Source organism: Astyanax mexicanus, chromosome 2 (genome assembly GCF_023375975.1).
Source record: "Astyanax mexicanus isolate ESR-SI-001 chromosome 2, AstMex3_surface, whole genome shotgun sequence".
Taxonomy (NCBI): domain Eukaryota; kingdom Metazoa; phylum Chordata; class Actinopteri; order Characiformes; family Acestrorhamphidae; genus Astyanax; species Astyanax mexicanus.
In genome coordinates, this window is record NC_064409.1 from 1,139,059 (window position 1) to 1,161,680 (window position 22,622).

The 22,622-nt window shown below is 35.4% G+C and overlaps 1 protein-coding gene across 2 annotated transcripts; it reads right to left on the bottom strand.

The window, feature by feature from the left end:
* Window positions 1–622: 622 nt before the first annotated feature.
* Window positions 623–20,845, bottom strand: rassf8b (Ras association domain family member 8b). Of its 2 annotated transcripts, XR_007437935.1 has the most exons (6): window positions 20,514–20,845; window positions 13,606–13,777; window positions 9,531–10,414; window positions 8,462–8,591; window positions 1,080–7,781; window positions 623–1,049 (listed from the first exon to the last, which is right to left on the bottom strand). XR_007437935.1 is itself a non-coding variant. In XM_049474982.1 (5 exons), exons 2-5 carry the CDS (start codon window positions 13,715–13,717, stop codon window positions 7,663–7,665), a joined length of 1,245 nt encoding a protein of 414 aa, XP_049330939.1. In that variant the 5' UTR covers window positions 13,718–13,777; window positions 20,514–20,845; the 3' UTR covers window positions 623–7,662. The 2 variants fall into 2 exon arrangements, 1 of the variants encoding a protein (XP_049330939.1); XM_049474982.1 differs by having other exon boundaries at window positions 623–7,781.
* Between the last annotated feature and the right edge of the window lie 1,777 nt (window positions 20,846–22,622).

A 22,622-nucleotide genomic window follows, 5' to 3' on the forward strand; every position in this document is an offset into this window, starting at 1 on the left:
CTCTTGTTCTTAATGGTATCTATCTATCTATCTATCTATCTATCTATCTTTCCCCATTACATTACTTTTACTTTTATACTTTAAGTAGTTTTGAAATCAGTACTTAAAAAGTAAAAATCTTGAGTCAACACTTCAAGTTCTACAGAAGTATTTTTAATTAAATTCTATCTAGAGTTTAATTGTCCAGCGGTCTAAAGCGCTGCCACTATGATCAGGAGATCATCGCCAGTTCAAATCCTGCTTATGCAGCTTGCCATCAGCTGCCGCAGCCCAGAGAGAGAGCACACGCAGTTGTTCTTGCTCTCTCTCTGGGTGGGTACAGTACAGTAGATGGCGCTCTCTCTTTCTCCTCATCACTCCTAGGGTGATGTGGATCAGCACAAGGCTGCGTCTGTGAGCTGATGTATCAGAACCGCTGAGAGTCGCTGCTCTTTCCTCCGAGCGTTAGCGCTGTGATGCTACTTGGTTCAAAACGTTCAAAAAGAGGCGGAGTCTGACTTCACATGTATCAAAGGAGGCGTGTGCTAGTCTTCTTCACTCTCCTGGTGTTGGAGCATCACTAGTGATAGTATCTATCTAATAAATGAGTAATGAAGGGAAATAAAAGAACGAGCAGAAGCCGTTGCACTGTTCTAAATGTATTTTATGTTGAGTTGATTGATACAAGTATTTATACATTTTGAACATATAAATAATTTCAATCTTTTATGTATAATAGTCTTTTCTCTCAGGCATTTAATACTCGTAAAGAAGAAAGAAGTACCGTACCATACTTTTAATTACATCGTTACTGGAAAAATAGAGTTGGACAATGCTGGATTGTCCACAGTGATTTTGGTACTGCTTATAGACGTTTTCTCTCAGCGTCAAATATTCAAACAGCTGCATCTGAACATCCTTTAGCACATGCTTTTACTAGATCTGGAGGCGTGAACCCAAATATATCTCTTTACTGCTTAAATTCAGGGCAGTTCATGCTGCAAAGTCCTGCATGAAACACATGACAGAGGTCTCTACGACATCATCATCATCGTCTTCATCATCATCGTCTTCATCATCATCGTCTTCATCATCATCACGCTCAATATAAAACGCTGAACACACTTTACGCCTTCAGTGCTGTGAGATTAAGACTGTAGGACTCGCTGCTGCCCTCCAACAGAACACCGGAGCATGCACCTAACTAAGAATAAAAATAGAAACATTTACATCATATCAGCCGTTATATTTCCACTGTAGTGCATTAATTCTGACCATGTTAAAAATAGTTCTCTTTGCTACTGATATGTTCATATTTACACTTGTTACGCTGTTTTATTTTCTTTAGTAAGGCATGCTCATCAACTAATTCCACACTCGTCAGATTAAAGGACTTAAAGGTGTGCATGTGGTGTTCAATAAAATCAATATTAAGATCAATAAAAGCAGTTGTGTTCTGACTGATAAGGACTGTAGGTTCCAAAAGGGAGCAATGTAGAGCAATGCCACGGAAGAACCACTAATGATTCAATAAAAACTCTGAAGGATTGATGTTTAGAGATGTTTAGATTATTATTACATTTTTAAAGCTGTATAAGATCTGATACATGAGAATTATAAAGAAAGAAAGAACCTCTATATGATGGTATAAGTGTAAGAAAATATATTATAAATAAAGTGTCAATTTTAAGTTAATGATCTATCTACCTGCACAGGTTGGTGAAAGACAGTGATTCATTTTGTGTTGTGTTTAAACTCCGACCACTAGAGAGCAGTGTAGGGCTCAATTCATATTGACTATTAAGATAATTACTAATTAAACTAATTTAAAAATCGATTAGTTGAAAATACGTTATTATAGTGAACAACCTAGTATTAACGAGTTTTCCTTTCTATTCCACCTTAAATTCCACCTTAAATGTGGCAGCTCAACCAACAGTTCCAAAACAAGCTGTAGTTTTAGTAAAACTAATTTTAGCCACTTCACATTACAGCTACTTCTTTTACTTGTGAGTAAAAGAAAATCAATCCAAACATTTTTAATGATAAAGCTATTTGAGATCTGTAAGTATAAAAAAAGAAATAACCTCTACATGATGGTCTTCAGAATATAAGAAAATATTGATATATCATTGAATTATCAATTCTGTCAATTCTTGTAAATGCAATATCATTTTTAAATTATGATGTCTCTTCCTGCACAGGTTGGTGAAAGACTGTGGTTCATTTTGTGTTGTGTTTAAACTCCAACCACTAGAGAGCAGCGTAGGGCTGCAACACTGAATTGATTAAAATGATTAAAATCGATCCAAATTGATTGTTAAAATATTAATAATTTAATAATCGATTAGTTAGGTATATGTTATTATAGTGAACAAGTTAGCATTACAAATTCCACCTAAAATTAAAGTATAAAATCAATAAAATCAATCCGAACATTTTTAATAATTAATTTAAAGCCTTTTTCAGGGTCTTTTCTGATTCTGATTTGGGTGAAAGTGTTTGTGAATCACAGCTGAGTGTATATTTACATTGCATACACTGTTCTTGTTTTATTACCTAATTCTAATAATAAAATTAATGTAACTTTCGGGTTAATTCTTCATGTAAACTAATATTTTTAATAATGGTAGGTTGTGTGTTCCTTTATTACTGATAATATTAGGACAAAGACAGTTTTGTTTATTGAATAAAATGCTGTAAATCGTATTTTTCTTTTTTATCTGATTAATAATTGATAAATCAAAAGAAATAACTGACACATTAATCGATTATCACATAATAATCATTAGTTGCAGCCCTGCAGCAGAATTAAAGACCTCTCTGTTCTTACTGGATAAAAAGTGGATAAAAAGATTGGGTTAATCGATGCATAAAAAATATGTATATATTTACATGTATATGTAAATCTTTGTCTTCTTAGGACTTTAAAGTGTTTTAAATGTAGATATTTAAATGTAAAACTTAAAATAATATATTAGTGTGGTGCCAATAACTAAAAAAAATAAAATGCTCTTTTTTTCCCTGTTTGTTGTTTTACTCTGATTTTATGCATCACAACATATCGCTTTAAACTTTCGGAAATTCTTCCTAAAATGGATCTTTTTAAGGAATCCAGTAGTTCTCCAATAACATTGCTCTAAAATTCTCAAAAAAAACAACAATTTTTTGTGGCACCTTTTGTTTGTTTTTGTTTTGTTTTTTCACTTGTTACAAAATGTAGTTTAGTTGCATCAATGTAAATATTCACACGGCCCAAACAAAACCTTGCATGTCCAAAATATGGCAACTTTACTAAAATTAAGTATTTTAGTCCATTAAATTTTGACACAATATGAAGGACGAGGTTCTACTGTGAAGATACAAGGTTTTGTTCTGATGGCGACAATTATTATTGGCAAACAGATTCAATTTAATGTTCGTACAAAAATTCAAAAATACCACAAATGAAATTCGAGACTTTCATGAAACCACTTCAAAATTGACATCAAGCTTCGGCGGAAAAAAGTGACGTTTTAAAGGTATTTTTCTGATCAGATTAATACTGTTATTATTTATCTATCTATTTATTTATTCGCTGCATTATTAAAACACCTTTTATTCCTGATATACATATTAATTTTAAATATATATATATATATATATATCATGAAGGTCATGTGAGGGTCAGTATCAGAGGATATCAGTATCAGATAGCAGCAGAGCGGGTTAATACGGTGTTTTTATTTAGTGTATTAAAGCTCGTCGGTCACTGTCCACAGGCCGTCACAGTGAAGACCAGCTCCCTGAGTGCAGAGAACAATACTGTAATGCGGCGTTTATGAGAAATGATGATGCACCAGTGTTTTTCCAGGGCTGAATGAGACTGTAAAGCTGGTAATATGTATTTTCTGTATTTATACAAATATATTACGACATTTTGGCGCATATATTTGACGATTTGTTATAGATCAATAAAACAGGGCTCTTAATCTCTTACACTCATGTTTAAATGTGATTATTTTCTATTAAATCTAAATTGAGTGCAAAAAAATGTAAACTCTGGAAAAAAAAGAGAGCACTTAAAAATGTTGAGTTTCTTTGATTTTACCAAATTATAAACCTCTGGAATATAATCAAGAGGAAGATGGATGATCACAAACCATCAAACCACCAAACTGAACTGCTTGAATTTTTACACCAGGAGTAAAGCAGCATAAAGTTATCCAAAAGCAGTGTGTAAGACTGGTGGAGGAGGAGAACATGATGCCAAGATGCATTTCAGTCATTTCTCATTTTCTGTAAATAAATGCTCTAAATGAGAATATTTTTATTTGGAATTTGGGAGAAATGTTGTCTGTAGTTTATAGAATAAAACAACAATGTTCATTTTACTCAAACATAAACCTATAAATAGTAAAATCAGAGAAACTGATTCAGAAACTGAAGTGTTCTCTTAATTTTTTTCCAGAGTTCTTATTATGATGATTACAATATCTGATTAGATCCTACATTCAATATAAGATGATGTTTAAATGGTTTTAAATGAAGGTGTGAATCACACTCTCAGTCCTTTACATTCATTAAGGAGATTCATCCTGTATATTTAACTGATTTAACTGTGATCTGAAACAGCGCTGATTTAATAAAACACCATCAAAACTCACTGCAGTCCAAAACAACCGAGTGAAAGTGAAGGAAGACAATATACTCAAAAAATACTCCTTACTATACAGCACTGACCTAATACCAAATTAAATGGTAATTAAATGCTTAATAAAATAATTTATTAGTCTTTTTTTTAAATATCTGGAACTGATTTGTTAGTAAATAATCGTAATAAAAAAATATATGTCATTAAAAATAAAGAAGGAATATAAACTGAGTGAAAGTGAACAAAATTAGGAGTGTTTTGCTTTATTGACCAAAACTACATTTTTCTCAAAGACTCTGGAATCAGAAAGGACATCTGGTACCCAGAACTGGCTAATTTTTTTTAGTAAAAAAACAAACCAAAAAGCAAGAAATATCAAGTATTGTATTGTACCATGTAGTGAGAAGTGGCAATTAGGTGTACCATATTGTATCGTACGCAATAATAACTCCGGGAAAAAAAAAATATATATATAAAATCTTTAATAAAAATTGATTTTGCAATATTCCCGAACGCCTCTATTTTGTATTTGTTTTGCTTTTTAAAGTTTTTACCTTTAACTGTTTAAATACACTGGACTTAAATTTTGTGGTAGATTTTTGTTACATTACATTATATTTGTTATATTTATATATATATATATATATATTGTTACACTATTATTATTTTATAAAAAATCAGGGTCTTGTTTCTGTTTATGAAATATAAGTGTTTCTACTGAATTAATACCAAATTTTTAATTACTATTCAAAGCAATGTAGTGTTAGGAGTCTTGCCCAAGGACTCTTATTAGTGTAGCACAGTTTTTAGTCACCCAGACCTGGAATTGAACCCCAGTCTCCCACATAATGTAGGAACTCATTAGCAGGTAGTGGTGTTATCCACTGCGCCACACCATCCATATTTTATTGGTATGCTGAACAAAACATATTTTTTTATTGTTTTGTTGCAGTAGTATATTCTTAAAGTTTTTTTTTTCATATAGTCAATAATATCGTTATTCCAGAATACCCAGAAATATTGTGATATTATTTTAGGGGCATATCGCCCAGCTCTAGAGCCAATAGTAAACCTTTACAGATCTTAATCCAGACGATTTTTGTTTGTTTGTTTGTTTTAATATGATATTAATAAAATAAGCTGAAGTTATATGAAGTCAACGGTACAATAAAAGGTTAATAAAAATAAAAGTAAAAGAAAACTAAACTTATATCACCTGGAAGTGTAAAGCTAAAATAGCTAAACTAGTTTGATTGTCAATAAACTATAAATAAACTGAAAATAACTGGACCTGTCCCCTGACTTCAATATTACTTATATATTGTATTTAATGTAATGTTAGTAAGGTGAGCTGTTCATATTGAATGAACAAATTTATCTCAATTTTTTTTTTTTTATTCATTTTGGATATTTAAACAAAACAATCCATATTCCAGTAGAATTGTCAAAAAAAAGTATTAATAATCTAAAATGCTTATTATTACTGACATTATTATGCCATTATGTTATTATTATATTAGTGGAATAAAATGGTCTTTAAATAGGATTTTTTTTTCAAGCAGTACATATAAATGTTTCATGTGTGATAAAAAAAAAAAACATGACTGAGAATCATTTTATATCCTAATTATAATTGTAATCAAAACTATTTTAAATTAGAAGTAAATCTACAACTTAAAACTAAAATATTACGAATAAAAATCATGAAATTGGCACTTTCTTTAATTTTAACATAAAAAAATAATATTGTCCTAAATACCTTTGTTTTGTTATTGTATATATATATATAGTAGGTTCTCCAAGTGTACTTTAGGCTGTAGGAGAGTCTATAAAGTTCAATGCTTTCAGAATATGAATAAATTTTTATTTTACTGCAAAGTAAAATGGTTTTGTATCACCTTCACCTGTAGCCTGTTTATGGATCAAGGTCTGTTAAAGGATTAAAATGACAATAATCTAATTTTTCCCTACAGGAGCTGGTCTGAACTCTTAAACTTGAAACTTAAAAACTAAAAATGCATTAAAAAATACCTAAAATGCATTTAATCTCCGTTTTTTACTTCTTATTCTCACCAACAGCCGTTCTCTCTCTAAATTCTCTCCAAACACTGTTTTCAGATTCTCTTATTTTACTGCATGAACGTTATTTCAGTTCTTGAAGCACCAGATAAACAGCATAAGAATCCAATAAGGATTAAAAAAGTTAAAGTAGCAGCGGATTATACTGTATTGTCGAGTTAAAAGAGAAAAATACTCTTTTTTTTCTGTGTAACTACACAGTAGACGTTTTGGCCAATAAAGTGCACACTTTCCTAAAGTTATATTAACTGTAGTTTAGGATGTAACGATGAAACAGCAGCAAAGAATCAAAGACAACTTAGTGAAGATCCTCTTCTATCTCTTCTAGCGTTTTTAATGCCTGACAGCACCATTGCACGAGCCTTTAGGACCGTCTGAGAGGAGGTGAGGGAATAAATCCCTCATATATATATATATATATATTTAGTCAGCTGCTGAGGAGCATTCTGTAAATCAGGCGCATCTCGAGACTGTGGAGAGAAACTCTGTTTCACAGCAAATAAAATAAAAAAAGGCTGGCAGGCAAAATCATGCAGTCTAGGTCCATTACAAGTGACCACACGACGGCTCCGCTCCGTCAGTAGATTTAGAGAGGATGGAAATTCTCTGTAACAGATGAAAAATAAAGAGAAAAGAAGGAGAACAGATACAGAGCTCATCCATTCCATCCTTCATCTCTTTGATCCTTGAAGAGGAGCATCGGAGATACGAGGAAACGAGCTGATCCTCAGCGATGGATCAGATGGAGGCGAGTTTGATGTGTAACCTGATATGAAAACCACAAAGAGCATCACTGATCTCATCACCCACAGAGATTCCCCCGCTCAGACTCTTCTGAGGAATCTGGAACAGATACGGGGAGTCTCCACACCCCAGCTTTACTCCCCGTCTGAATGAGAGGCTTGAAATGGGTTGAAATCTGGCGTGGCACAGTCGGGTCACTTATCGACGCTCACTGGCACTGTGGATGATCAGACGTAGATGCCCTCGGGGTTGAAGCTGGAGGTCAGAGGGCTCTGCAGAGCTCGGAAGGCGTTGGGGAGAGGATGAGCCGATCCCAGGCGCTTCAGAGAGCCGGTCTGATCCGGTTCTGTATTAAAAAACAACAAAAACAATAATAAACAGCACAGAAGATTTATATAGCATATAGAGGTTTCACCTTTGAAAAATGGTAAAACTGAGTACTTTGGGAGGGGCACTGGGTGATGTATGGGTTTAGGGGCGGGGCAGAAGAGAGAGCTGATTGGGCTGAGCCGTGGGCCTTTGATATAGCGTTGAGATGCAGATGGTTGGATGTCACCAAGGGGGCGGGGTTATTGATTGATTGATTGATTGATTGATTTATTGATTAATTGACTGATTGTAAACCTGTGTGAGGAGTGTTTGCCCATGTGACCAGTCAGCATGCATAGTAGGGTAATTAGCTGTAGAGTTTTGAATAACAGTGTGTTCCTTGTGAAAACAAAAGATTTTATTCATGAAAATTGTGCCAAATGCAGAAAAGTGTGTATGCAGTGTTTTGAAAAAGTGTTTTAGAAATGCAGATTGAGTGTAAAGCAGGAATTGTGCTTGTAGTTTAGCAGAACTGGTTTAAGGGGTTGGTGCTGCTGTGAGCTAAAAACTCAGCTTAGCTTATATTATTTTATAATTTTATTTTTTCACTCTTTCATATCTTGTGTGCTAATGATTGTTTTCAAGACACACCAAAGCAGGTGCTGCAGTGCTATTAAGCACAGCTGTGTGTGTGTGTGTGTGTGTGTGTGTGTGTACCTCTGCTGGTCTCCTCTTCAGCAGGTTCTGCTGGTAGCACGGTAACTTTGGTGCCGGTCTGCTGGATGAACTGCTGGAGGTTGACCTGTCTCAACTCCTTAGTTAACTGTTCCAACTCCTGCTCCTTTTCCTGTACAAAACAAACCAATTAATCAATCAATCAATTAATTAATCAATCAATTAATCTAACAAACATTCACTTGTAAACCACAATATTAATCTTTTCATACTGTTTTTAAAACAGAGACCTCTATTCTGGTGTGAGAATTAGAGCTTAGATTGTCCCAAAGCCTGATTTAAACCCCACATTATTTTAGTAAGTACTGCATTAAAACAGCTTTTGAAAAACATTTTCTGTCTGTTTGAATGAGCGAAAACTATTCAGAATGTTGCTAATTAACATTGCAACACTGAAGAAGCATAGACCTGTTATTTAATACAAATGTTTTTCTAAGAAAAGATCTCCAAAAGATTAAAACAACAACAATGTGAACAATCATCCACAGGCCTAAACATCAGTAAATTAGGCTACAAGAATGATGTCTGATTTACTTTTTTTCTCTAATCTAATATAATTTAACATGATTTAAGAATATAAAATACTTTCTAAACAAACAAACTTTTTTATTTTGAGCTTAAAAAGCACTGCACAATTATTAAACCCAAATAGACCAACAACAATAACATCATTTACAATTACTTTAATAACTACTATAATATAATTTACGGTTTCACATATAATAATAATATATCTACAATATAAAATAAGGTTTAAGAATATAAAATACTTATAATAAATGATAGAAACTATGAAAATTAGATTATTTTGAAATTAAGAAATTGTTCATTATTCAACATTTAGGAAATCTATGTTTTTCATGTTAATGTCTGTACTTTCATTTGGAAGACAAATGTATAAAAGTATCAGGCTCTCACTGATATGATAAGATCTGGGTCCAAATTTCAAACTGATTCACTGAATTGAATAAAATTCTAAATTTCTGTATTTTGAGACCACGCCTCCTGAATGAAGTGAGCAGGTGTGGGGGCGGTGCTCCTCGAGACTCACCTGTAGCCGGATGTTGGACTGTCCGAGGGAAAGGTCCACCGCCCTGCAGCTGCTCTCCAGCCTGGCCGCCTGCTGCACCTGCAGCTCCAGCTCCGCCCTCACCTTCTCCATCCGCGCCCGCAGCTCCTCCTCGTCCGCCTGCCTGCTCTGCTGCAGCTCCTGCTGAAGACGCTCCGCCTCCAGACACGCCTCCATGCACTGGATCTGCGCCAGGTACTCGCCCAGCCGCGCCTCGCAGTCCTGCACCCGGTTGCGCAGCTCCTGCAGGCGCTCCCGCAGCTGCCGCTCGTTCTCCTGCTCTATCTGCAGCTCGTTCTCCCAGAACTCCTGCTCCTCCATCTCCGCCTCCATCCGCCGCACCTGCTGCTCCAGCAGCAGCAGCTCCTCCTCCTCCTCCTCCGTCAGCAGCTCCTCCCGCAGCTCCCGCTCGCAGCTCTGCAGCCGCTGCTCCAGCGAGCGCAGCTTCTCTTTCTGCAGCTGCACCAGCTGACCCAGGTCCTGGGCCCCGGGGCCGGGCGTGGCGCTGCGGGCGCGGCCCTGCTCCCGGCTCTTGCTGAAGATGTCCCGCAGGCCCTTGCCGCCGCCGGTGAAGGTCAGGGACTTGCGCTTGGGCTCGCGGCGCTTCAGGGAACGGTCCTGCCCCGAGGGGCGGAGCTTGGCCAGAGGGGGGAGGCTCTGGCGGTAGGGGCCGCGCTCGGGTCCGAGGGCGGAGGTTTCGGAGGTGGGCCGCTCGCACAGGGAGGGGCCGGTGCGCTGCAGCACCAGCTGCACGTCGCTGGCGTACTGACCCCATTTATTCAGAGACACCACCGGGTTCTCATGGGGGGCGAGGTACCGCTCCGTCTCCCGCCATTTCTCTATCAGAGTGTACCTCCCTGTGCGCCCTGTAACACAACACAATACATTACAATAAATTACATTACATTACAATACATTACATTACATTTCTCTATCAGAGTGTACCTCCCTGTGCGCCCTGTAACACAACACAATACATTACAATAAATTACATTACATTACAATACATTACATTACATTTTTCTATCAGAGTGTACCTCCCTGTGCGCCCTGTAACACAGCACAACACAACACAACACTTAATATTTGTAGGTACACTGCAGTGGCATGTTAATGACGGCCTAAATGAGATTTTATAAAGTATTAATTAATTAGTTAATTAATTAATAAAAGTATTAAACTAGCAGAACAGAGAGATATCACAGGTTCAACTGTTTTATTTGCGAGGATGATATTTCTGCATACTCTATCAATAATCAATCAATAATAAACCCCCAACCCACCCCTGCCGCTATCAGACGCAAACTGCTCAGCCCAATCAGCTCTCCCTCCTGCCCCACCCCTAAACCCATACATCATTCAGTGCCCCTTCCAAACAAAAAATCAGAGATCTTAGTGCCCCTTTAAATAAAAACTGAAATATAAGGAGGTTTTATTATGTTTTCACCCTGTTTAATATATAAGCTGCTGTAAGGCTGAAGGGGGCTGCTTACTAAATGGAAAGGAAAGAATCGCTTGTGCATCACTTTAAACGGTGCTGTCTGTTTACAATTTAAAACACTGCTGTTAATTATGAACTAAAATCAAAATTTAAATCGTAATGAAGAATCGCATATATATTGAAGAATATCAAAATACTACACACAACAGACAAAATACTACAGAAAAGCTTTTAAAGAGTTTTAAGAGTTCAGAAATCAATATTTGGTGGAATAACCCTGGTTTTTAATCACAGTTTTTTTTTTCATGCATCTTGGCATCATGTTCTCCTCCACCAGTCTTACACACTGCTTTTGGATAACTTTATGCTGCTTTACTCCTGGTGCAAAAATTCAAGCAGTTCAGTTTGGTGGTTTGATGGTTTGTGATCATCCATCTTCCTCTTGATTATATTCCAGAGGTTTTTAATTTGGTAAAATTAAAGAAACTCATAATTTTTAAGTGCTCTATTATTTTTTTCCAGAGCTGTGTATCGCACAGTAGACATAAAAAGTGCAGGCACTCTCTCGAATCAGTCGCGTGAACGAGTGAACTCTCAGTGAAAGAGTGGCGTTTCTTCCCTCTGCTCAGTTAAAAGCAGGGTTGTGAGACGCTGGGAGACAATAGTGTGCTTCACATTCTGTTCCAAAGACTCCCCTCATGAAAAGACGCTCACAAAGAGCGCTTGTTGCTAAGTGAAGAGTCAAAACACGGGGTAAAGAACCGGCCGACAAAAGGGGGCTTCCCTACAGCATGAGGTCAAATCACAAACAAATACGCTGTGTTCAGCTTCTGATTCAGATCAAACGTCAGGGGTTTGATCTGCCCACTCAGATTAAGATAAAAAAGGGATTTCGGGAGGAAAAATTTAGCATAAAACTCATTTTAGGTCCATAAAACTAGATCTATAATGTACGTTTTTTCTAAAATCCATTTATTAGTAACTATGCTATCTCTTTATTTCTGCTGTAGACGGAAAACATTTGGTTCGATAATAAAAGACGAATATTAGACAAAAGATATCAAACAATAAAAAGCTCTGAAGGTTTTTCACCAGTACAGACTCTACATTTATAGTTAGAGTAGTAATCAAGATAAAAAACAGAGAGTTATGAGAGTCTATAGGTGAAAAACAAGCAATTGTGAAGCTGAAAGAAGATGGAAAACCAATCAGAGCCATTAGAGCACAAATATTGACCATAGCAGAACAACTGTATGGAATGGCCTGAAGAAGAAAGTCGTCACTGGTGTACTAAGTAACAGATAATGAACAGGTAGACCAAGGAAAACCACAGCAGGTGGTAATATCAACAAAGTACAAATAAATATTACATTTTTTTTGTTCATACAAAAAACTTAAAACTTAAAACTGTGTATTAGATCCAGCTAAATTTTGATCTTTTCATATCAAACCCAAATGTTTGTTCCAATATTTTTTGAAAATGGTTCATGATGATGGCTATTGAAATGCACAGCTTGAAATGTGCTATGAAATACATTTATTAAGCCCTTTAAACTATTAAAATGTAAATATTATGTTTTTGTTTTGGGTGAAAATTGCACAGATGTAGTTTTACAACCTTTTTTACACCCCTATTATTTTTCCTATTGTTATTTTCCCTTTATGATAGGCATCTGGGGGGCATGTGCTCTGTTTTTATTGTCTGATTTTTACAGCAGTGCTACAGCCAACAGCAGCCAATCCAGAGCTAGCCTAGCCTGAGTTTCAATACTGTAACAAGAAGCTTTTGTAATTATTCTAAAGTCACAATGAATAGAGTTGCTGTCCTTTTTCAGGTCCTCTCAATGTCTATTCAAAGGATCTGTTTCACAGCTTAAACTGGCTGGCTAGCTGCATATATGCCCATTGATAATGAATGATGTGTGCAGGTGTGATGGTTTTATTGAACGATGAGAAGTTGAATTAAAAATATGCTGAAAAGAATTTTTTTTTAAAGTTCAGATCATTGTGTGAAAATGTAAAAGAATGAAATACAGTAAAGTATAGATAACTAACATTTCTACTTATGTAAGGTAAAGATGTATTTGTACTTCATAACAACACATCTATAAAAACTGAAAAAAAAATATATATATATATATGTGATGCCTTACATATATATATATATATATATATATATATATATATATATATATATATATATATATATATATATATATATATATGTGTGTGAACACCAGGAGGGTTAAGAAGAGTAGCACATGCCTCCTCCGATACATGTGAATCAGACTCCGCCTCTTTTTTAACCTTTTTTCCGAGTAGCATCACAGCGCAAACGCTCGGAGGAAAGCACAGCGACTCTGGTGGTTCAGATACAACAGCTTACAGACGCAGCCTTGTGCTGATCCACATCACCCTAGGAGTGATGAGGAGGAAGAGAGAGCGCCATCTACTGTACTGTACCCACCCAGAGCAAAGAGAGCAACGCCAACCAACTGTGCTCTCTCGGGACTCGGGCAGCTGATGGTAAGCTGCATGACCGGAATTCGAACCAGCGATCTTCCTCATTGTGAATTTTAACAGATACAGTTTGACTAAATCACTTAATTCTATCACCTATAGCCTGGGCCAGGGCGATCACGACCTCTTGACATGTGGTGACCTCAGTGACCCCGCAGACGATGCGTTGCACTCCGTCCACCCACACCTTCAGCTCCATGCCTCTCATCTGGGTGATGTCATTCTTCCTGTTTACGTAGATCTGTTAACATTTTCCTCACCTTTTACCCTGAAGAACAAACAAACATACATAATGTTGATTACAATTCTTTCCATTGTTTTTTCATTCATTTGTCTAGTATGAATTAATGCCATGTGAGCAGGTTTTTGTGTGAAAAAAAGAAAAGAAAAAGTGCTTCGGTGATCCAGTATAACGCTGCTTTAGTCCGGTGGAGGAGTGGGCGGGGAGAAACGATAGGATTTCAGCTCTTGCTCATGAATATTCATACATGAAAACAAATAGAACAGAAGTGCGACACCAGGACGCAGCGAGACGAACAGTTAGAAAAGACATTTTTACAATAATAACAGTTTTTGCAATGTTAGATGTTACTTTACAACATGTGTAATAATGCCCTGCTATGTGCAGTTCAGCCACTGACCTAGTCTTAGAGTCTCTGTAAAACACCAAATCCACCGGAGATCCTATTTAAACCTATAGTTACTTACACACACAGAGGTGGGGATCTCTACCTATCTCAATTGTACTTGGCTGGTGGTGTTTTTCCTCCATAGACTAATTCTAATCATTTGTTTCTTAGCTCTGAATTACTGGGTAAAGTATATAAACACTGATGTGTTATTCGCACAAATAACACAGGAATGAACTGCATGCTGTTCCTAGCGCTGTTAGTTATCTCCTATCTGACGAGACGGCATCGCTGCCCGGCTTCAGCTCTGCTGTCTGTGGGCAGTCCCGAGACGAGGTGGGCGGGGCCATGAATACTAATTCATGGGTCATCGACTCGTTTTTCTGAATATTTTCTTTTACTAGCTGCTGCAGACAATGAGGAAGAGTTTCATCATGTGCAGCTTCATAAACAACTCAGAGACCTGCTGTATTTCACAAACAACAAGAACAAGAGGATTTTAGCAGAAGGACACCTTGCTTTACTGCGTGAGGTACTCAGTGTTTTAGAGTATAAAGCCGTGTTTGTATTGAGGACAGTAAAGATCTGTTGCAGTGAGTCTCACAGTGTGGTAAGTTTCTCTCTGAAACTGCTGACAGAAGCAAGACCAGCACAGAACTATCATTAGAGACTCAACGTCATCTACACCTTCAGCTAAGATACAATTACATCTGATCTACTGATTATTACAGCGTCACGCTAAACAAAGACCGGACCACAGAGACAGTGCAGTCATCATCAACAAAATCCCTGCACTGGATCCAACGCCATACTTTTCTTTTTCTCAAGTTAATGTAAGGTTGTACACACTCAGATTCGAGCCTGAGCTCAGTTCCACACGACTCTGAACTTTTCTTTGCAACTATTAAAATTATAAGTACATATAAGTGAGCAACAGTGTGTAAATATACAAAATTGCAATTAGACAATATGCAGTACAATTGTTTTCCCAATATAGTATAATACATTTTTGATAATGTTAATATTGATATAACAGTTGCAACTCAGCCAATAAGTGAATTAACAGGAATAATTAACAGCACAAGAGAAAGCCTCATTACTTATATCTAAAATATAAAAATAGCTTTATGGTTTTATTAATAACTATTATGTGAAAACAATTCCATATATATAATTTTTTAACAATATTTGAAAGCGTAGTATTGTGAGCAAATTATCTTAGATTGGTATATTTATCTAAAGTTTAATACTGAACAGTTTGTCTTGACTTAATAAGTACTTAATTATAGCTGAAAAAGCACACTAATAAAGTATTAGAGACCCAGACTTTAGTACTAAATAAAAGTGCTCTATCAAAAAGTGATGAGTAGAAGTTGATATGTTCTTTAAGCTCCAAACTTAAGTGGAAATACTAAAGTATTCAACATTTTAGTACTTAAGTACAGTACTGAAGTAAAAAAAATAATACTCCAGTAGATACCAATACAGCCTTTTAGTACTTATAAACAGTAGTGAAGTAAAAAAAATAATACTCCAGTAGATACAGATACAGCATTTTAGTACTTAAGTACAGTAGTGAAGCATAAAAAAATAATACTCCAGTAGATTCAGATACAGTATTTTAGTACTTAGGTACAGTAGTGTAATAAAAAAATAATACTCCAGTTAATACAGATGCAGCATTTTATTACTTAAGTACAGTAGTGGAGTAAAAATAATACTACAGTAGATACAGATACAGCATTTTAGTACTTAAGTATTTTAGTAGTGAAGTAAAAATAATACTCCGGTAGATACAGATACAGCATTTTAGTATTTTAGTATAAGTACAGTAGTGAAGTAAAAATAAATATAAATATATAAAAATGTATGTCTAAGGAGGTAAATGAAAAATAGGCTTTTAAATATGATTCTTAACATATAAAAAGAAGAAAATGAAGGTAGAGTGTAATAATAAAATAATAATATAATAATAATAAAATAATAATAATTTGACTTTTTTTGCCATAGAGGGTTAAGTATGTAAGCATGTACACTAATGTTAATACATTATAATTCCTGTGTTATAACTAATCATTAATAGCAGAGATCAGGATGCAGCAGGGAGATGAGAAACTGCAGTATGTAGTTAGAGATGTGGGAATGTTGGTGTTTTAGTTGAAATATGGAAAAGTGAAGCGGATTGGCTGAGCTGGCTCTTTATTTTAAAGCTGTTTCCAGCTGGCAGTGCTGAACTCCGTCTGAGGAGCTCAGAGAGAGAGATGATGACGAAAGCTGGAGCAGGACGGGGTGGAAAAGGCAGATGTGTGTGAAGGAGAATAAAATAAGATCTTACCAAAGAGACATTTATTAATGAGGGCGTGGCCGAGGATTTCCTGCATTAGCTGGGATTAAAACCAAGCAGCTCCTAGAGCTGAAGTGTCTCCAGCTGTACGAGTCTCTACTATTATACACAGGAGGAGGAATCAGAATATTAAACCATTTTAACTTATTATAATATTAATTTACTTTATTTTATATCACACTTCAATGAATAGGTAACTTCCTAAGTTCATAAAGTATTAAACTAAAAATGAAAATAATGATCAGTGATAATCAAAAATAAGATATTTAAAGAATGCTTGAAAAATAATAAAGTAAATTCAATTGATTTCAAAAGATAGAACAAAAAAAAAACTCATGGAATATGAAAACAACCTTTGAAATTAATGCACATATTTTTGACCAATGTTGTGCATTAAAGGGTTAATAATGAGGATGGGACGTAAATACAAAATGATTTACTTTTATAAAGTATTATGCTTTTCTGCAGTTTATGAAGCATCAGTCATGGAAAAGCAAAGTATTAATGCCATATTATAAAACAGGAAACTGGGAATTAGGGCTGGGTGATATTGCAAAATATATATAAGATCTCAATTATGATTATTATTTATTGCAATTTAAAGCTATTGTTTCCTTTACATTTAATAAAAATATATATTTATTTATTGTAAGTTTTTTTTTATGAATAGTAAGCTACCCCTTCAACTTTACATGCAGCTTTTATATTACACACAGTGTAATCATAATATAACCTCCTTATATTTCACTTAAATTTGGGGAAAATAAAATATATATATACTCTGCAGCTTCTATATGTAAAGATATACAATCTCCATTATCACATTTAGAAAATCACATTAAAGAAGTAATTCTTTTAATCAAATTAGTTAAATTAACCTTCAACTCCTACAGGGACTCTATGATTTGACTTGGTTGGACAGAACAACAATAATAGGGCCCATTTCCATATGTAAAAAAAGATTATGCCATTTATTAAAGGTTGTTCTTTTCAAATTTAACAGTTGTTAACACAGATATTGTAACATAATCCTAATGCATGTCTCTGTACAATAACAAATTATCTTATAGCAAAAAAGAAATACCACATACTGTGCAAACAATCTGTAACTTGTAAATGCATCATCAGTTAAACATAATAGTAAATTGATTTATTATCGGTTCTGCCATTGAGTTTTAACACCACCAACATCAAACAAATTAAGTAAATAATTTTGTATAAAAAATAAACAGAATCTTCCATAATGTGCTCTTATAAAGCCCTCAAAGGAAACTGCCAGGTTTTTGTATTGCATTATTTCTACAGTGCCATTACTTTGAGGAGGCCAAAAAGTACACCTGGCCTGATGAGCGCCAGTTTCATCATATTTTTTCATCATGTTTTTTTTTTCTTTTTGCGACTGCATTTGAGGATACTTTTAAAGTTTTTGAAATGTTTCAGATTTCACTTTCTTAATGACATTGATATGATGGTCCATACTTTCCATTTTTTTGGAATTTGCTGTTTTTTTACCAATGTTTCTAGCCAATAATACTAACTCATTTACATACCCCCCCCCCCAATCGACCAGCTCTAAAGTGTTTCAGATGCTTTTCAATTATTTTTTAATAAAGCACAATATAGAAGGACAGCCAATCAGAACAGAGCTCTTTATCTTATATCTGTCTAAAAGGCATACTTTTTTGGGTTTTATTCTTTTTAATTGTAATGGATGAAGAGTAAAGTGTGAAATAGAACAAAAGTGTAGAATGTAAAGATGTAAAAACTTTGATTATACTTTAAACTAAAAAAATGATAATTTACAAATAAATATGAGTAACATATTTTTAATGTTTAAATATCTGTTTAAATATCTGCTACTCTTTTTTTCCACAATGTCAATGTCATATAGATAATTAAAAAGAGCTTGGAGGTAAAATTAAATGTCACTGAAGAATTAGGATTTATAAGCGCAGTATCAGAAGCTAAGGTGTAAATTAAACAGGCGTTAGTGGTTTGGACCAAAACCAAGATGGTAAAAAACAAAATACAAGAATTTCAGGTTCTGGTGAAACAGTGATACAGCAAGTGAGGAAAACACTAAAACGTGGGAACTGGAAATGTTTTTTATAGCAACACTAAAACAACAATTCAGTAACAGAATAGAGATTAGATTTTTCGTTTATAATAAAACAAAGATGAAAACTTAATGAACACAAGATTTTAGAAGTTAAAAGTTTTTACAATTAGTGTTAACTTAAGTGGAAAGTTCCTTATAGCATGTTGTCCTTTGTTTAACTCTTTTTTAAGTCTTTGTTTTAACTCTGTTTTAAGTCTACAAGTGACATATAAACTGAACATGCTGAGAGCATTATAGGACAGTTTGTATGCGTGATCATGATACAGAAGTTGGGGTTTACTGCTTAAGATAAAACTAAATTACCTCTTTTTAAAAGTGTATTTTAGCGTGTACAGGTCTGTTTCAACCAATTTAACCATGTAAACCCTTTAATTAAATGTTTTACATTCGTTATAACTAGTTTAGATACAAAGCAAAGATCAGAAATGTGTTGCTCAATTAGTTTAACTGATTTAATTTAGAATTTGGTATCAATATTTAGGATTGAGTCTGGGCTCTAATGGGTTAAAAAGGCTAAAAACATTTAAAGCTAGGCCTCCCATTAACACAGTAACCCAGACAACTTCACCAAACCCCTAAACTATCCTCCTAAATGCTCAGTTCTCGCATTATTAACCCTTCCAACTTCAGTCATTTATCTAACTTACACACCGCAAACACAAACTGAGGTGATCAGAATAAATTAAGAACAGAGTACAGCTCTGACATTAAATGTTCTAAAATTATACGTTTTTTTAAAAAGTACAAAATACAAACAAAAAACAAACACTTCCTAAAAATGTTCAGCAAATCACTGCACATGCAATCAGCAATCTGATGCTATTTACTCTGGAAATGTACAAAAAGTCCTGTTTATCACTGTTTATAACAACTGTATACGAGATAATCTATTATATCAGTTTAATATAATGTAATTATAGTCATTATAAACATAAAGACAGCTATGTTTTTAGAACAGCTGACATAAAGCCTATTTCTTAACACTTTCTGATAGTTAAACAAATAAGACATTCAGGGAGGACTTATAGAACTACTTTATACAAGATAAATTCAGATCATTTAGCTAAATTCTATTCGAGGGGCTCGAGCACCCTTAAAAAATGAAGGCATAAAGTTGTGTTTTTTCGTTGCTTTTAAACAGATGTGTATTTGATTTTTTTCAAAAATTTTCAAATCTTAGAAAGTATATAATTAACCAGAATTTTAAGAATGGAAATATAGCAACTCAAACAAAACTATTTTTCTTGTAGTATTTTTCTTGTAGTATTTTCATGTAGTATTAAGTGCAGTAAAAATGTTCTTCCAACAGTTTTGTTATTTTTGGCTGAAAACAAAGATGTTTAAAATGAAAATATGAAAATAACACACCTGTCCTCTGTTTCTGAATTATATTATTTATTCTAATACTATAGGAAATTCATCCCTTCTGGGAACTCTCTACTATTTTTATGTTTAATTTACAGTTTTTAAATGGGAATCAGAATCTGCTCTGGATTAAATTAGTTTATTTTATATAATAAACACAGGCTGGAGCTCCAGGCCCGCACTCTGCACCTCTACAGCTCCAGACCCGGGTTATTTACCAGCAGCAGCCCAAAAAAAGTGCGGTGCAGCCCGGCCACGGCCTCCAGCCCGACCCGGGGCAGAGCCTCCTGCTGTCCGGGGGCTCCGGGGGGGTTCAGGGGTTTCGGGGGGCCGGTGTACCGCCGCATGGGCTCCCAGCCCCCCAGCCCCAACTCTTCTATTAAAGGGCACGGCGTGCTGTATCTGCAGTAGCGGAGGAAGGTGCCCCCTCCCCGGGAGCTGAGCCCGTTCCCCCGCATACCGGAGAGTCCCGGTCCGGTTCTGCCCGGAGACACTGCGACACTGTTATTACCCCGCTGCCCTGAACCCGCAGAACCGCGGACCGTACCTGTGAGTGAGAGTCCCGCTGTCCTTCCCCCGCCGCCCCGCTCCCGCTCTCCGCAGCGCCGCTCCGGGTTCTTATCGGTCCCGTTCACAACTCACAGCGGAAAGTCTCGCAGCTCCGCGGCGAGCCGCGTTCCACCAGCCCCGCGCTGCTTACCGGCGCCGCCCCGCCGAAACTTGCCCGCCTGTGTCGGCTGAGCCCCCGCTGCGGCCCCGCGCTCCGTCCGCCGCCTCTCGGCCCAGCTCGGCTCGGTTCGGCTCAGCCAGACCTTCCCGAATCCAGTTCACAAACACAGCAACGGAACTGGGACACCGCAAGGCATTGTGGACCGGTTTAAAGCAGCCCAGCCCGCTCCAGTTCCACACACACACACACACACACACACTATACACCATACACACACACACAATATACATATATACACACACTACATATACACACACACTATACTACAGTGTGTAATGTATAGTGCGTATAGTGTATATAATGTATAGTATGTACAGTGTGTAATGAGTAAAGTGTGTGTAGTGTATATAAAGTTCATACACACTATATATATATATATACATATATATTCACACACACTCACTTTACACTATTCTATAGCAGTCCAAGTCTTATTTATATGCCCACATCAGGCTGATGCTAGTTTACAATTCAATGAAGGGACCAGCTCTTTTTTAGCCAATAGCAACGGTGAAAACCTGATCTGTATAAAGCATCCTTTAGGCATCAATAAACTTATTCTAGGTGTTCATACACTTGTCGTTGTTGTCCTAAAGATCAAAAGAGACATTTACTTTTTTTTTATCTCTTTGGAAATTAAATATACAATATGTGGACACCAGGCTTATCTTATATTCATCTTTTCTCTGCATTATGTATCTTTGTTCCTAAGTAAGGAACCAGTAAGGAATCAGCAATGACTCTGGAAATACTTTATTTTATGTGGTGTAAATACAAAGTAATTGAGTTTAGTCTGTTAGAGCCAATTGTTTATCATCAGTTCATTACCACTAGACAACTGACCACTAATTGACATGCTGGTCTTTTAGGGACTTCTACTCTAGTACCAGAGTAACACACATGCATAATATGGTATTACCATGCCTAAACTATTTAAACTAAAGTTTCACTCTGCTGTTGATAATGTTCCAAAGACTAAATAATATCTTAATTGGTGGTTTTATCTTTGTGTGTCTGAAGACCCCAGAAACCGTGCAGAGACACTGATGTGTGAAGAACTTACTCGGGGAACTGGCAGCACTACACGTTAGTCACCGACCAATCATTGTCCACGTCCTTGCGTAATTGAAGAGTTCCCCTTCAATTACTTTTACTTTTATACTTTAAGTAGTTTTGAAACCAATACATTTACACTTTTACTTAAAAAGTAAAAAGCTTAAGTTGATACTTTAGCTTCTACAGAAGTGTTTGAAACACTAGTATCTAAAATAAAAATAAAAACTGACAGCTTATAAATAGATGTGAAAAGTATTGCGTTCAATACTTTTCACATCTATTTATAAGCTGTCAGTTTATACTAGTGCATCTTAAAAAAATGAATATCATTGAAAAGTTATTTATTTCAGTGATTCAGTTGAAAATGTGAAACTCAAATATATTATATAGATGTATTAAACACAGAGTGATCTATTTTAAGCGTTTATTTATTTATTTTATTGTTGATGATTATATTATAAAGCTTACAGCCAATGAAAACCCTTAAAAAATCAGCGTCTCAGAAAATTAGAATATTATATAAGACCAACTGACACTTTTCGCAGTGTGGGCAGTGTGCCAAGTTCTGCTGGAAAATGAAATCATTTTACTAATCATCAACAATAAAAGAAATAAACGCCTAAAATAGATAACTTTGTGTGTAACACATCTATATAATATATGACCACCACTTTAAATAATATTTTGTTATTGCTCATTTTATATTTTTATACATTTCAATTTATTTTTTAATTATTTTACAATTTAATTTTAATTTATACATATATAATTTGTATTAAGTTTTTATTAATGTTTTTATTATGTTATTGTAATCGCTGCCTTACAGAGGATGCTAAATGCTAAAATTTCATTTTTTTTAACATTGTTCTT